The sequence below is a fragment of the Copadichromis virginalis genome, linkage group LG9 (assembly GCF_057382275.1).
Source record: "Copadichromis virginalis isolate Kocher_CV1m ecotype Utaka linkage group LG9, C_Virginalis_male_GT1.1, whole genome shotgun sequence".
In the NCBI taxonomy this organism is placed as follows: Eukaryota; Metazoa; Chordata; class Actinopteri; order Cichliformes; family Cichlidae; genus Copadichromis; species Copadichromis virginalis.
The window spans coordinates 8,587,772-8,605,248 of NC_140626.1; the positions used below are offsets into that span (position 1 = coordinate 8,587,772).

The window sequence follows — 17,477 nt, forward strand, 5'->3', positions numbered from 1 at the left end:
TTTAACTAACTTTTTGTATTTGCTTAACTGAAGTCTTTCCCTGCACAAAAGACACTGGTGCTCAGGGGAAAATGAAAGCAACAATGCTGGAAAAACAGCAGAACAGCTTCAGGGACTGCGACACTCAAGCACCAACACAAGGGCTGGTTGTTTCAAGGTGTTGCAGCCCTCTTCCAGAGACCACGCGGGGAAAAGCAATGCATGTGTGTTTTGGATCTCATAAGATTTGATTTTTCGTGCTATGATAACTTTGTATTTTTTCCATCCATTTTCATGTGAGCATCAGAATTAAGTACGAATCTAGTAAATGTTATGTTTGTTTGTTTTTTAATGAGGAAATCATAGTACAACTTGTATAGAAAATAGAAGCATTCCTCTCATGTAGTGGCCCTCTGTGCAGGCTTGTGCCTTGGCATATGCCACATCCATTTTTTGCGCCTCGCCTGCAGCTGCAAGATAAGTTACAGAGTGATTGTGAGGTGGGTAATCAAAACAAGCAAGCAGCAGCTAAGATTAAGGGAGGAGCCCTTGTCCCCCACCACCACCAGCCGTGAAGCTCTGCTGGTCTTTATACTGTAGCTGCTGTGTGCTATTAAGGCTGGAATGGTAACAAGGGAATTAGGGAAAGTGGCCAAGAGGATCTTGTCCCTAAATCCCCTTCTGTCCTCCACTCTCACTTCCTAGAAACAGGTGGCAGTCACCTTTGTTGGACACTGTGCCCATGTTGAGTGGAGTTAGTGGGATTCCACATGACAAAGAAAGAGCCATGGTTACAGGGTCAGTTAATACCCCCACCCCCCACTTCCCCAAGTTCCTGTCACCTCTGGAGCTCTGACTTGGTCCCCATGCCACAAGGGGTAGGATGCCTATTATAAAAGGGACATAACAGAGAATGTTTGTCTTCCCAGCAGGCCAAGCAGCTCTGTGTGTGTGTGTGTGTGTGTGTGTGTGTGTGTGTGTGTGTGTGTGTGTGTGTGTGTGTGTGTGTGTGTGTGTGTGTTGTCAGGGGTGGGCTGGGCTGGGGGGGACTCAGTAGGAGACTGCAGCAAAGGGGCATAAGGACAGAAAAAGGAGAAAATTATAATTAAAAAAGGAAACTTTTCCAAGCTTACAGGCACCTGAAGATTTGAGGGGGAGCTCGATGACTTTTGAACTTTGTGTTGAGGTGGGATGTTTTTGATCTCACGCACAAAGAGCTGCTCGAGAAGGCATTCCTTGAATATCTCCTCCGCTTAGTACCATCCTGTAATACGTGTCATCTGAACCCCTCCTCATGCTACTCTGCACGTTGGAATTTCAGCAAGGTCTCAGGAAAATACCAGGGAAAGGCAAAGAAAGAGGAGGCTGTGTCTCCTTCTCGTTTTTATCCCTCTCTCTGTTCTAGCATGACTTCGACTAGCTTACAAACTGCAAGGGAGCTCTCAGTGAGCTGAAGACAGAAGAGCTTTTTTGGAGGGGGTTTGTTTTCTTGCTTTTTTTTGGTTTGGTCAGCAAATCCAATGCTATCAATGATTCATAATGTTGTCAGGAGTACATCATATCTCGAGAAAGTTGGCTCCCCTCCTCGACTCAGCAAGAAAGTAGGAGGAGGAGGAAGAGGAGGAGGTGGAAAGAACAGCCTCCAGCTTCAGATGAAATATTTCTAGGTCTTGGTTTAGATGAGTTTAAAACTAGAAACATTCACCAGATTTACTTGAATCTCACAAAATAATAATAATAATGATGATGATGATGACACGAGTCTGTTAATCAAATATAAAACCTTCCCATCGCTTCTTTAGATCCATCTCCACTTATACCTCCCCACGACAGAGCTAGTGGAGCCAGATGAGCCTGACAGGCCTTATCAGATAACCGTGAATAAAGAGAGAGAATAGGTGCGCGGAGCGAAAGCATATCTGTTTACTCCAGCTTTTCACTCCGGCTAAGCTCGCTCATTCCGACGACTTTCAGATCGAATTGACTTCAAATATTTGCCTTGATGCGGGCTGCGCCTTTGCCTCAAACTTCATTAGCTGCGTGAGGCAAGTGAGGGCAGCTCCAGCTCCCCCCAACCCCCGCCCCCATGAAAAACTCCACTCTGTGAAAGTCTACAACGGTGCGTGAAAGGTAAACACGTTCTGCATTCAGAATCGCAGGGCTCACTTAGTCGCCTTATCTCCATGATGAAGTGTTTTCCTCCTCCAGCTCGCAGGATACAGGCCCCTGCACTTCCCCAAACAAACCTGTCAAGGGGAGCGAGCACGTGCAACAACAGCAGCAGCAGCACGGCAGCCAGGCTCCACTCACAGGGAAGGCTGTTTTTCTTTTCTTTTCCAGGAGCACCACTTTGAGTGCTTCTTGTTTAGTTTGCTGATAAGACCCATGTTGGAGAACATGTGGTGCATGTGTGTTCCATTTGCCCACTAATTAGATTGCAAGGCAGTGCACTGAAGCATGCATTGTAACCCCACCGCCTCCACCTCCACCCACTCTGCAGGTCCATCAGATAAGGAAGCCATTCTGGGCTCTCATCAGTTTCCATTATGTAAAGGGTTGACTTGGTGAGTGGGGCTCCAAGAGGGGCTCTGATGGCTCAACACAAATCGCACCCAACCCAACTACTGTCTGCAGATACATGAGTCACTTATGTTCCCTCACTTATAATCAAGTTACCCATGGACATTGCCATGTCAGCTATTAGGCCAGCAATCAGCCTTCACGTTGCACAGTGCCATAGTTTTGAAATTAAGGAGGGTGGAGTGGAGTGTGTGTGTGTGTGTGTGTGTGTCTGTGTAGAATATGTTACGAAGTAGAAGCAAAGTCCCATGAAAACCACTCCATTAACAGCATTAAAAATGAAACGGCACACCGGGTTAAAAATAGGAAAAAAGCTGTGGGTTAGGCTGACCCCATTTTCAGGTGCAATCTCTGTGAGGCCCACATGAATCAGAGAATGACTCAAGTCATCTGTTAATTTTTTCTTTCTCCTCAGGACAAGCAGGTTATAGCCTCCTAACCACTGCAGACTGAGTCTTCTTCAAACGTAATGAGAAGCAAAAGAAAATCAGAAGCAGCAACGAGGCGCTCCTGACACCCACTGCACAACATTCATTTGCTGACAAATGTATGAGCGACCGGTTAACTGGAAACCACCAAATTTGTGGCTGCTAAATGAAAGAGCAGTGCTAATTTGCAAATGACACATCAGTGGCTCACTAAGCTCAATGTCCTCCCTCCTTTCAAAAAAAAAAACCTTCCTTGCTCCCACAGCAACTCTATTCTCCTTGCTGCATGTGTTTAGACACAGGAAATTCATTCCTGACTAATTTGATTAACATAAGCATTGTCACTGCTGCCCCTACTCCTACTCCAGTCCCTTCCTCACTCTCAGTTTCTAACTAAGGACCTCAGACAGCTTAATGGCCTCCCTGGTGCTGAAATCGAACCCAAAAGAAGTGTCAAAGGAGCACCCACACTCCAAAGGACACCAGCATCTGCACTAAACCCCTGTCAGCAGTAAAGAAAGGCTAAAGTGGGATTTAAATCCGGGATTAAAATAAATAAATAAATAAATAAAAGAAGCCTGTAAGCGTATACACTGGGGCCAATTCAAGGAGCACAAAAGAAAGTGTAGGGTCCAGGTTTTGGGTGGAGCGCAGATACAGTAACAGGATCCAGCAAAGCCCTCTACTCTCTGGAGCCCTGCAGCGTAAACAAACAGCTGAGACAGAGACAGGGCAGAGGCACCGACACACGTGCACACACACACACACATACACACAAAACACCACATCACACACAATCAGACTGAGGCAGTCTGCCCAGGCAAGGCTCACCTCAGGGCACCCACACTGACACCGGCTCATCACATTACTGTCTGTCTCTGGTTTCATCGGCTTAAACTATCTATCTGAAAACAGCTTAGCCTTTTTGCTGGATGCAACAGCTCACAGCTTACAGGTCAAATAAGGATCGGTAAGTAACCGTCGCTGAGAGCGCCACCTTAAAAGAGTGCTTTCAGTAAGTTTGGGGTGAGGTGGAGGGGCACTAGTGAAAGTAAATTTTAAAAAATCCCACGTCAGCCAGATAATTTCACTTTGTTCTGACTTTATTAAAGTGGTTGTCTAATTAAAACAAGCTGTTTTTAATGCAATCGCTTCTTTTTCTTTCTTTGTTTAGAAAGTAATTGGATTTCGAGTCACTGGTTTACTGCTCAGACACTTTTAATAGACATTCTTTTTTTCATGCAGTGCAGAAAGTAGCCGCAATTAAATGCCTCTGCTGAGGTTTTGGCCTCTTCAATCCCCTCCACTTCCCCCTTCCCCTCGCTCTGTCTTCTGCAGAAACACAGCAGTTCAAATCAGTATTAAATGCTGGTGACTTCACTCCACAAAGATGAAAATCAAGGACATTCCAAAACCAAATGGCAGGAGCGAGACATTCCTACTCCCCTATGTAGTGCCAGACCTGGATTACAATAACACAGTTTTCACTGAACCCACCTCCGACACTAGATGGCGCAGTTTCATGAGCAATAGACATGAGGGGAGAGGAGGAGTGGGATTCAGACTGGCGTTATAGACAGCACTGTAACAGTGCCTGTACATCAAATATAAATAAACATAAATCTGTAGGTGCTTCTTCCACCGCCAACAGAATGAAAGCACACATTTACTGTTTTTGGCAGAGGTCTCACTGTTTTTTTTTTTTAATTCCCTATCTTTCGATCAAATTGGGGCCCCCGGGGACAAAATCTGCCTGAATGAACGAGCGTTTGTATTTGCACATGTGTTTTTCATAGAGAAGAAGCGCGGTGCACGTACTTGCACTCCCTGTCCTCCAGATCAAAATGCGGATTGAAGTTGATGAGGATCCGCTGGTGAGGACCAGGCGCCGAGATCACCCACACGCATCTCTGAGAAGGGGGATAAGACGTGGGGTATCCGGGCGAAGTGAGGTAGTTGGCGGTTGAGATTCTGATGTTGCCTCCACATTTATCTGGAGCGGGGAGGGGAGAGAAAATAAAAGAGAAAAGTTCTTAAAGGATACGGAAACAAACGAGAGTGATACATCACTGGCAGCTCAGAGAGACACAATAGTTTGGACTACTACAGCGAGCTTTACAAGACCATTTCTTTCACACACAACACACTGTAGACAAATCATCTTCTTCTTATAAATAACGTTTTGGTGTAAGCGTGGAGCGAAAATGTTGTTCCACAAAACCAGACCGCTGCTCTGCGAGATGTTGCAAACATGCTTATCTATCTGTAGAGTGGGAAAAAATAATCATCTTTTACCAGATTGCGACTCTGCAGTGAGGGTTAGTCAACAGCAGAATAACGCAGTGATGGAAAATTATCAGTAACGAGCGAGTGAAATTCACTTAGTCGTTAATTTCATGCTGTGACATGCACACGCTTAAATTACACTGCCACACATTACGAGGGGAAAATGATAAGCCTTTGCTGACTGATCCATATAACACAAAGGACCGAACAAGAAGACGCCCTTTTATTATTTACTGTTTATTTATTTTTATTATTTGCAGTCATTCTCCTTTAATCTTGCATATAAAAGTACCCCCTCGTTAAAAAACAAAGTTCCTTTTGCTATAAAAGCTCATGTGTGCTTTCCTAACGCATTCCCCCTCCGAAGTCTTTCACAGCGGAAAATAAAAGCTGAAGTGAAACAGAACCTCCGAGAATAGAAACCGGGAAAGTTGTGCAAGCCGAGCGTTTGGGCTGACTTTTTGAACTTCATCCTGACTTAGAAATTCTTTACCAGGAGCACAAGAACCCGGGTGCCCTAAAAAAAGTAGTTGAATTGGTTTAAAAACTGCTTAATTGTTGGAATTAAGTCTTTTAAAAAAATATCTGCAAAGAAAGCAAGTATTCAGGAGTATTTTAATGGAATTTGGTAGAAAATATTTGAACGGAAACAAGGTAACAACCCTAACGCGCTGGACAACAGGAATATCAAAGAGATCCCATAAATACAAGTGAAATCATATAGCAGTAAAAACGGTTTTAACGAAGGCTACAGATAAGTGTCAGTGAAGTCACTTTACTAAGTCTGTGTGGAAATAATATCAGAGGGGTTTTCTTTAGGCGTTGGTAGAATGAGCAGGTGAGCGCCTTGTGAGTTTGCCCGGAGATCAGCGAGGGCTAATCTTTAGAAAAAACACCGGGATTAGTAGCTTTGCAGTGTACATAAAATCTGTATTTATAGAGAGATCAGATGTCACACTTACCGTTTTTGAAAGCCTTGGCCACCGAGAGGATTCCCATAAACAGGATAAAGACTAATCCACAATGCATCCTTGTTTTATCACCAGGAAAAAAAATAAAATTACGTGTATATAGATATAAAAAACAAAAACAAAAATCCTCTGAAAATAAACTCCTCCAGAAGATGTTTTTTTCCTCAAGGGAAAGTATTCTTCTCTCCACTCTGTCCAACAAATAAAGCTGAAGTGTCTCTTAACGAAGTTAGGAGTGATCTGAGTGCGGGCTCAGGTCGCTGGCATCCTGTCATTCAGCTCCGGTTTCCTCTCGCCTGCGCCGTCTGCTCTCCACTCTCCAGTGCCGACCTTGCCATATCCTCTCCAAAAGAAGCCAGAGCGCAAGGCGGACGAAGAATCAGCCACTCCAACCCTGTCTTTTGCGTCCTTGGCCCTTCAGAAGGTGCCCGGGCAGGATGTAATCCTTGGCTGTGGAGTGCACAAAAAACAAAACAGCACAAACGTGAGAGGTGAGCAGACTATGAAAGCGTGTCGCCTCCGTGCGCACTGGACATTCCCCAAAAGTGTCTAAAAGCGCCTTATCTGACACAATTAAGACTCCGAAGGCACGGGTACACCCCTTTCCCCCAAATTGTGACCCGCTTTGCTTCAATAGGCTTAGAGTAGAGAATGGGAGAGGTTGGTGATTGGCTTGATTACAAATAGCCAACCTATGTCTGAGAGGCGTCGCGTCTTTATAAGTAAGGAGAGCGGCACACTGAGTGTCAGAGCACCAGCGGTCCGTTAAGTGACACTACTCTCTCTCTCTTGCTCTCTCTCTCCCTTTTACTCACTCACGCTCTCTTCCGCTCTCTGTGACAACAAGCAGTCTGACATTAATGCAAAACGTAGCGACACAACACTACCCCCCCCGCAACTATCTGAGATCTCGCCATAAACAACAGCAGCAGCAGCAGCAGCAGAATGCTACTCCTGGAGGACAAGCTACCACTCAAGCCTGGATTTTAGGCTGTATTGTAGAGGGCATTTCCCCGGGATGTGGTCATTAGCTTGTGTGTGGGACCGATGCCTTTATGTGATAAACCAACGGATAAACCTGATCTTTTCATCCCAAGTTCCCCTTTGTGGGTGCAAGTCCTAAAAAACACAGAAAACAGAGCTCAGATGTAAGCCAATTTACATCGAAGTGCTTATCGTGGGCCTATTTTTTCTCTCTACAAAGTGTTTCCATCTTTCTTTTATTTTGATTTTATTATTATTATTTTATTTGCATGCCTTTTATCCACCAGGAGCTATGTAACGCTACTGTTCTTAATAACCACCCCACATCAGTGACACCATTTAGCTGGCACCCTGAAAATTTAAAAAGAAATCAATTAAAGCATAAATTACGGTGTAGCCTCGAGTCGGTTACTCAAGGCTGCCCTTACTGGGTCACACTGCACAAAAAGGAACGAACCTCAGCAAACACAGCATGCTCTACTCTAAATTCCTGCATTAAAAGAAAGCAAGCCAGTGTATGAATAACAATAAAATCGACGGTAAGATAATAAGATGGTCATATCAGCCAAATGTGTAAAAACTGTATTACATTAAGTGGACTCAAAGCAGAAGATTCCTTTCAGTCTCTCACACAAGTTAAATACATTTACAAAAAAAAGAAAAGAAAAAAAACCTGCATTCACCTGCTTCTTCAGGACTCGCAAACCTGCAGGCATCCAACCCTCCCCTCTCCACTTTCAACACGAGTGGAGCGGAGTGTAGGATCCGATAGGCTTCCCCCAAATCCTATTAAAATGACACCAAATCTTCTCCCGAGCTTCCAAAAGAAGCAAGCCAACGTATCCTCCCCCCACGAAAAAAGAAAAAAAAACTCCTCCCTGGGCTACACGCCGTGGAAGAATCGCACCGCAGTCCAATCCAAACCGCGCAAAGGCGCACAGCCGACACCCGGAGACACTCTCCCCTCTCCGCGTACAGACGGTCCCTTCGCCGCGGATGTCTCTGGGTCTCCCGGGCTGTTTAGCTCTCATTCACGCGCGGTCCAAACTGCAATACGACCAGCGTGTGGAGGAACAGTGTTGAAAATTCTTCAGTGAGAGAGGTGGGATAAAAAAAAAATCTACAGAATAAAAATAAAAGTCCTTATTGGTTTAATTCAACTTGTTTCCCGTCCGTCTCTCTCCGTGCGCCACCGCTCTCGGCTCCTCCACTGATGCAAATGCAGAGGGTTTGAGTCCCTTGCTAGCCACACACACACGCCCCTTTACGAGAGAGGAGCGCGCGGGCGTGCGCGTGTCGGTGTGTGAGTCTCTGCAACGCTTATGCAGATTTCATTCAACTGCCTTTCTCTACCTGCCCGTGGGCTTCCTTGGCCCCTTCGGGATGTCACATTACAAGTGAAATACTGAACCGACAACGTCTCTGCGCACGTGAGCCATCATGAAAAAAGGGGTTTTATTATTATTATTATTATTATTATTATTATTATTATTATTATTATTATTATTATATATTTATTTATTCATTCATTTATTCGTTCCTGAAAATGTTAACCAGCTTGATGATGAACTTATAATCCACATAGCAATGTCGCTTTAACACAATATAGACACTGTGTGGTCCTGTACAGTTTCTGGAAGCTTATAGAGGCTCGACGAAGTTGTGCTGCTGTGATCAAAGAAGCTGTGAGCTGGTCGTGAAAGACATTAGGGATGTAAGAAGCAACACTGACAAGGGAGATCAAGTTGACTAATCATGGACAATACAGTCCCTTCATTTCTTCATCCCTTTATTTTTATTATTCACTTATAATTCATGAGAAGCGAGACTTTTCCAGATCAACAGATTGTTTAGCGGAGAGCGGAGTGACAGCAAAGGTTTTCCTCATGAATGAGGTTGTGAAGTCATTGAAAGGAACTCCTCTAATGACATTTCATCACTTAGTTTTGTCAAAACATCAGTGGTCTATTCAATTGTGCAACTTTCCAGAAAGAGGAACTCAAAGCAAAGTTTCATTGTTTCACACAGATTAAACTTCCTGCATTCTGCTTCTTTTGCCCCCGAAGCCTTGCAAACGGGCTTTCACTGGAGCTCTCTCTGCTGTTTTTTGCTCAATTAACTGCAATAAGCGGAGGTTTCCGTGCGCAGGTCCGTGGCTGGCAGTTTTCTGCCCTGTAGGGGGCAACAAAGCAGGCGAGCAGCTCAGAGAGAGCAACCCATTGCTCCTCAGGCTCACCTCACTGTGCGCCTTTGAGATTGCACAGCTGTGTTTATAACCAGAGCGCACTGATTCAAGGATTTTGCAGACTTAATCATTCCATTCACTATAAATTCAGCTTACCATGCGTCAGCATTAAAGTTGCTCTCTCTTTTTTCTTCCTAGCATTAGTGGCAGCACAAGAATCTTAATATGGTGTATATTATATTCTGCTTGTTCTATGAGAAACACAAGCAGCACTTTGTTGCTTCAGAAACCTGATGTGCAGCTATACAAACTGTATTAAGATGTTTCCTGTTTGAAAAGTTTCTGTGGAACAATTCAGCACAATAAGCTCGCAAACCTTGTCCGTTATTATTTCTTATTCCTAGAGAGAGACACAGCAGGAGGAACAAGTGGCTTTATTCCCACCCCGGCCTCAGTAATTCTCTGTCTTCCTGATAACACAAATGCTAAAACGGTGCCGGGCATCTGTATCAAAGGCAGCACTAACTAGCCTTTCGTGTCTCCAGGATAACACAAGGAACAATGGCTTAGAGTCATTTCACAAGGGTGCCTGTGAGTGCCATATCTAAAATGAGCTGGGGGATTGTAAAGGAACAATAAAAGAGCAATTTAAAGGATTTGCTTCTTCATATATATCCTCACTAATCTTTAGTACAACCTCGATGAATAATTAGCTCGGGTACAAAAGCAGACATCTTATGGCTCCTGTGAGTAGTGGACTTGATTTCATTAGCCTGCCCTTTATTCACCAAAGTGAGTGAGTCCAAGTGAAATGTACAGACTCAAAGCGTCTGGCACAACGTCAGAGCGAGCACTCTACCTCAGTGTCTGATTGAAAAGTCACCTGTTAAGATTAGCTTGAGAATTTGGACATGGTTTCATACTTTTTGTGATATTTCAGGTGGGGGTGGGAGGGGTTATAGACATAAAGGAATGATTCAATAATTACATGAATAAATAAAATGAATAAGTAGTGTGTCCATGTCAAGAACAAGCTCTGAGTGAATATTTTTGATGAGTGATTAATACATAGTAGTTTAAGAGACTGGAAAATGAAATATGTCAAACTCTGTTAGAGAGAGGAAGCCAGTGTTGCTTACTTTCCATCTCTCAGCATAATTAGCACATCTCTTCCCGTGATGCCCGACATTGGCATCACAGAGCAGTGCAATTCATCCATTCGAATTTTCAAGACCTTTCTGCTTCCTCACACTGGCTACATATGCACTTAACCAATGAGCAAAGTGAACATGATGACATGGAAACGAGGTCTAGCAGGTCTGAACTCCTATGTCAACTTAACTGACCACTATCCTAGCCATCTGATTTAGCCTAACATGCTGACTTTCTGCATTTTCCGATTTCAGCTGCACAGCCAGGATTGATGTTTCCTTGCCGCCCTAAATAACTGGTTGCACAATGCTTGTCCTGATGTCATATCTTCAATGCATCTTGCACTGATATCAGATGGACTGTGGGTCTTGCTTAATGCCATGACGCAGAACATCGAGACTTTTGGATTCATTCAATAAAAAGTCAAAAAAGTAAAAGTATTTTCTTAGTAAGAAAACAACAAGTACTCAGACTGTCAGAGGGGATATCACTGCGGTGCACACTTTGGTCTTTTAAGTTCAGTATGAGATGACAGATACGGTATTTACCTCAGCAATAGGAAAGCATAAATGCATGTTCCCACCTTACCACAGTACAGACCGGATTAGAGACACAGCCTGAACTTTTTCAAAGACTTTGTTACCTACTAATCATACAGTGTTCCAGTTTCACCTCCATGGCAACTGCTTCCAAAGGCAGCCTCAAGCTGAAAGGTTAATGTGCATGTGAATAAGGGGCATACAGCTCTGACACTATAGAAGTTTCTGTACCTGTTTCACACTTTTGGGAGCTGCTGATAATTACTTGCCAAAGAATCTTTCACACACTCTCAAACAGGCTTGCTGGAATAAATGACATACCTTCAAAATGTGTCTAATGCTGTGGGGCTTTTTTCTTTTTGTGAAAGGGGGCAATGTTGAACACGCGTGTGCATGTTTGTGCGAGGCAGCGGTGGGAAAGAACCAGGTGAAAGAATTCAAAAACAAAGCAAACAGAGATAAACAGGAACCAAAGTCAGCTTTGTGAGGACACAGGAAACCGAGGAGACCCAGAAAAATCCATGCTGACATTTGAGGGGTGAGTTTGCAGTGGTGGTGGTGGTGGTGCAGGCTCAGTCAGATCAAGGTCTGGTGTAATTGCTACAAACGCAGCGTTTCTCCTCTGGGGCTTTTGCTGGAGATGAAACTAAGCGTGAGAGGAATTAGCAGAATCGAGCACTTCTGAAGTTTCGAGACCTTCAAGAAAGAAACAAAAAACCCAAAACATGTTTGGGGATATTTGTCATTTAAACAGAAGCTGGAGGGAAGGGAACAGAGGAGGAAGGTGGTACAGGGGGAACAGAACAAAAACATAAAGAAATGGTTTTATTAGATGTAGAAACATTTACAGTGACATTTAGTAAAGCGGGCAGGATGTATGAATAAATATGCATAATGTTGCCGGGAAGCATTGAGAGCTTCTCAGGGGCAGAAGGAGGGTGAGAGTGATGGCTCCTGAATTAATGATGAGGGAGCCTACTGTCTGTCTCTGTGTGTGTGTACGTCTGTATGAGTGTCTGCACATGTGACAGCATTTAGTTGCAAATGTGTATGTCTGTGTGTTTGAAGTTAGGACACACAGACACACACATCCAACTCACTCTTGCAACACCCCAATTTCACATCATCACTGATGGAAATTACCCATTCCTAGATACCTAATCAAGCGATCATTTTTTGGGGGGAGACACACAGATTTGCAATTGTCTCTGATGCTTAATTACATTTCTGGAAAGCTAAAGAGCAAACCTCCCGGCAAATTCCAATTTTTGGGGTAGATATGTTTTTTTTTTCTATTCAGGTCGGGTAATTTTCGATTCTCCACTTGTTTTTTCTTCTTCTCCACTTTGGAGCCTGAGATGATGAATATTGTGCAGCTCATCATCAAAAACGCAGGGAGAAGCCCCAGAGATCAGGCCAATGGAGGGGAGGGATGGGTAAGAGCGGGAGGGAACTGTCAGGAAGAAATGCTATGTAGGTCAATGAAGAATTGCACTGGGATATTGCCTCCTCAGCTCACAGTCTGGGAAGCTGATTTGATTTCCGGTGAATCCATCTGACTTGAATTATGAGAGATTACCCTACCTAAAATCACCTCAGTGACTGCCGTAGGAACCCTCTCCTCTCAGGGGGATCTGTACCTTGAGATCATTACTCTACCTACTTTAGATCTGTCCAGATTCTTTAAAGAAACCTTCATCAAACAGCGTCTGTAACGCGGGGGTTCCTTCAGACTTCCGCTCAATCAGTTTACCTGGACTTACTTTTCAAACTGACACACATTACTACTTTGCATGGTAAACCTACAGACTTTACTGAAAAGGAGCTACTGTCACCCATTGGTTAGTGATGTCCAGTTGTATTCAGCTGAGAATTTTTGTAGAGTAGTCACTTCCTCCTGGCTTCATTTTGCAGAACTGAAAGCAATGCTCATCATTACAGAAGCAACCCATCACCTGACAGGAATGTTGATACTGGAAACTTCTTATACAGTATTGTACAAAGGCCTATGTTTAGCTAGGAAAATAACAAACAGGTACAGTGGTTTATTGGACATGTGCTGGACATACTTTAATTTGTGCCTTTTGTTCCTGAAAAGCACTATATGAATAAACTTTCCTTACTTGTGATGAGGCTTTGGCAAATAGCTGATCAACTCAAGGGCCAGATACTTCTTCCAGGTCCTGTATCAGGTCGTTGCTAGATTTTTTTAAGGATGTGGCTTTCAGATACTGTTCTTCTGCTGTAGATAGTTTTTTTAGGCTTGCTACGTCTTAATTTGTCCTCCACTTGTCAAGTTCACTTAAAACTTTTAATTACACACTGCACACCCACATATATACCACGTTTTCAGCTAATAGCTCTTGGGAATTGTCTTGTTGGTGCAAAAATACAATTTTATTCCTGTCACAGTGGGTTATCTTTGGCTGTTTTGTAAATCAACCAAAGAAAGGGAAATAAATTGTTTGACTTTTTTCCCCAACAGGTTGCTAATAAGAAGATGCCTGAAAATGGTTCTTTTCTAAGTTGTGTTTTATGTGTAGACACAACATTGGTTCATCCCATGAGTTAGATGCCTTTTTATGGTTCAGTTATTCAGTTTTAAGCTGCTTAGAAAACCAAAAAAGAATTCCTGAGATAATGGTCAGGGTCACGGTTAGTGAAAAAGCAACCAATGTCCAACAAAAAACCTCCAGAAAGCCTCCAGAGTTATTGCTCAATTAATAAATAAATAAATAAATAAAAAATCTGGTTCCTTAGGAGAAAAACATTAGGCTCATGACTTTTGCACAGTACTGTATTTTAATACTCAGTTCCAAAACTGTGCTTAAGGAGAATACTGTCCAGTTAAGCTCAGACAAAGGCTGTGGATATGATTTACAAAAACTGCACATCTGTGAGTGGAAAACTAATCCTGGTCTCTCACACATTATCTCGTGAACTACATGCCTTAAAACCTGTGTCTACATCCTTCTTAGTGGTTGTCCAAACTAAGTGAAGGACTTCCTGTAAGCTGCGACAAGAGCTGTTAAGAGGTCTTAATTCTGGTCTCTGTCAAGCTCAAGAAAATGAAGAAGAATGCTGAGATCAAAAAGTAATATTAAAATCAATGAACAGGAAGTAAGAGTCTTCCTCCAGTTCAGGACATACAAATTTGCATTGCTGTATATTATTTATATGTTTAATGATACAAGAGAGTGCATTCTTTGTGGATTTTCCATTAGGGGTGCACTAAAGAAGCAAACAGTGGTGCTCTGGACGGTGGACGGTATGAGGAAAAGGTCTTCAATATCAGAAAAATGAAATCCTATGAAGGTCAAGTCGGTTTAACCGTGTCATATATTAATTTAGAGTTTCAGACATTTCAAAACAAAAGCTGACGCTTTAAAAAAAGTCTCATGAGTAAAAATAATGACGCCTTTTACTCTGAGCAAACAAATAAAAGGCCAATATTTCATTGAAACCAATGGAGGCTTCATGACTTTCACAAAGCTTCTGTTAAGACGTCTTGTAACATGACACCATTAAACTACCCATTCATTTCTTCAGAAGGCTTTTTCTTTGAGCTGGCAAAGGGTGGAGGTGGAGTGATTCAGTCATTGTTCCCATTTTTGAAGCACTTACTCCATGTTGTTTATGTACTTTGTATTGAACCATTAGTTTGTGGGGATGGTGTTTTCTTGTCAGCAGCAGTATAAAATCGTATCAAATTTTGGCTTGCCTCTCAGGCAGACGTGTCGGAGAGGAGGACTTTAAATATAAATCTAATGAAGGCAGCGACCTTTTGATTAAAAACAATCGACGGTTTTCCAGAAAGAGATGGAAATTGCTGACATGTGAACCCTAGCCCCTCCCTGCCCTTTCCGCTTTGTTCAGTTAGTAATTGCCTCAACAGGTGGTAAACCTAGCTGCCCTCTGGCCTTCAAGACTAACAGTGGGGTTAAAGACACACACACAACTGAGTTAGAAATGGAGCCCGAAACAGCAGGGCGGTAAGAACAATGCTCAGTGTCCTAGTAATTAAGAAGAGGAAATCTCAACAATGGCGGCTCGCCCTGTGATGATACAGAGTAGGAAGATGAGATGCCTGCCTTTGTACACAAGTGTATGTGTGTGAGATGCTGGAGGGGAGGGAGTACACCTCTATCAGTTTCAGCGTTTGTGTGTAAAGAATGTGTGCTGTCATCCTTACATAGCACATTTTACGTGGCTGTTTCTGTTTCTGCCACAAGGTTTGATTGTGGTCTGACACAACACTGTATCATGTGACAGAACTGGTGATTTATTCTTGCATTATTCACTGAAGACTGAAAGGATGTGACTAGATGCTGAGACACGATCAGAGGAAAAACCTGTGGTTTGGCACTGGAAGTAATGTTTGTGTTCTGATAACTCATGCACACAGTGGCAGATATATCACAAGACTGCATTTCCCCTAAACGTCCAAAGATGGTCACATGCAATAAAAAAAGAAAAAGATGTTTTTGCTGAACTTAGGTACTTTCCAGACAAAAGTTTTGTTTTCTTCAAAGCAGAGAATAATAGCAGGGACCTTTCACTGCAAATGTATTTGCAGTTTATTTCACTTTCAATTTTATCTGAATTTTACACCTCAAGAAGCTTTATATTGTAAGGTAATAATACAGAGAACAGAGAACCCCAACAATCAGACTATGCCCTATGAACAAGCACTTGGCGATAGTGGGAAGAAAAAACTCAATTTTAACAAGAATCTTCCTCTGGCAGCGTAAGTCAGCATAGAAGTGAGCGAAGAAGAAACACTCAGTGCATCATGGGAAGCCCCCAGCTTCCTAGGCACATTGCAATGTAACTAAGGGACGATTCAGGGTCACCTGATCAGTTAGGGCTGGATCAGGTGAAATGTACTTAGATTTTGTCTTCCTGTGTCTTTTAGAAGATCCAACTGATCAACTTGCTGTTGTGCATGTGACTTCTCTAATGTTCCAATTTTTTTAGGTGTTTATTTTAACAAAATATTACAGATTTCTTTTAAAAGAAATTTATGTAGGGCATAGATGGCATAAGCCGTCACCGAAAAATGCAAAATATTTTTAGGATTTTATTCATTATGTTTTATTGTATTGTGTAATGTTATAGAGTGAGGGCAGGTGACAAATACTGCTTAATAAGAAAATGTATTTTACAGTTAATCTTCATGAGATTTTATAAATAGAATTTCCAGGGGATGGAAATGGTGGAATGACTCATAAGCTTAAAAAGGAAAGTTTTAAGTTTAACCTTAAAAGTAAAAAGTGTGTCTATCTTCTCAATTCAAACTGGGAGCTGGTTACACAGAAGGCGGGTCTGAAAGCTGAAGGCTCTGCCTCCCATTCTACTTTGAGCCAGGGGCACCTCCAGAATGTTTTCATAGGGGTGGCCCTAAGTTCACTAAAATATTGGGGTGGCACACTAAAACCAGAAATTCCAGTTTTATTATGCTGTTGTCCAATGTAGGTTACTTGAAAAATATGGCTCCCTGCTGAGAGCAAAGTGCTCTATATTGTGAGGTTTTGAAGATGAGATGGGGTCTAATTATGCAAGGCCTTTTAGACCTTTTATGTAATTTGATCTAGTTTGATTCTAGATTTAACAGTGAGCCAATGAAGAAAAGCCAATATGGGATACTCAAAGAGTTTTTTAGAGCCGCCTGATAACAGTGAATTACAACAGTCCAGCCTAAAAGTAATAAATGCATTACTAGTTTTTCAGTTTCACCCTGAAACAGGATGTTTCTATTTTTAGAGATATTGCGTAAATACAAACCAACTCTAAGATTCCTCACAGTGTTATTGGAGGCCACGGCCACCCACAGTAAGTATCTGGTTTGACACCATGTTTCCAACATTTTTAGAGCCAACTTCAGTTTTATCTGAATATAAAAGAAGCAATTAAGAGGTCATCCACTCCTTTTAAGACATTACTGCAGCTAACTTTTTGTTGTGTGTCATCTGGCAGCATGTAACCAAGTCCTAAGCAAAGACCTAAATGCATTTTTCTGTCAGATATGTCCACTTATTTCGACTCTAACAAGAAGGTGCAAAATTAAAATGCCACAAAAAAAGCAATCACTGTGAAGGATAGAGTCATTAATAGGAATGAAATTCATCTGGCAGCAAAATGAAGCACAACATTTCACATTCCACACTGCTTAGGATATATATCATCATCCTCGGGCCGTGCTTGGACAAGACTTCTGGATATTAATTCTTCGAAATGAATCTGGCTTTCACCCGAAAAAACTAATAGGCTCTCCACCTCCTCATCATCTCTTAATGGGATTTTAAGGTGTAGCACCAGAGAGGAGCATGTTTTTCAGTTTCAGTTTCGGATAACACCCTTTCCTCTTTATAGA

General features: G+C 42.5%; 1 protein-coding gene across 3 annotated transcripts in view; it reads right to left on the reverse strand.

The window, feature by feature from the left end:
- nrp1a (neuropilin 1a) overlaps positions 1 to 8,453 on the reverse strand; it is a 61,290-nt gene extending 52,837 nt beyond the window's left edge. For 2 of the 3 annotated variants that reach the window (XM_085467561.1, XM_085467559.1), the window contains exons 1-3: positions 7,912 to 8,453; positions 6,236 to 6,694; positions 4,806 to 4,980 (exon numbers count right to left, since the gene is read on the reverse strand). In XM_085467561.1, coding sequence (XP_085323687.1) covers positions 4,806 to 4,980; positions 6,236 to 6,302 — 242 coding nt within the window. In that variant the 5' untranslated portion in view covers positions 6,303 to 6,694; positions 7,912 to 8,453. Of the gene's footprint in view, positions 1 to 4,805; positions 4,981 to 6,235; positions 7,019 to 7,911 lie in introns of those variants that run through there. The other variant, XM_085467560.1, reaches the window with a different exon arrangement.
- Between the last annotated feature and the right edge of the window lie 9,024 nt (positions 8,454 to 17,477).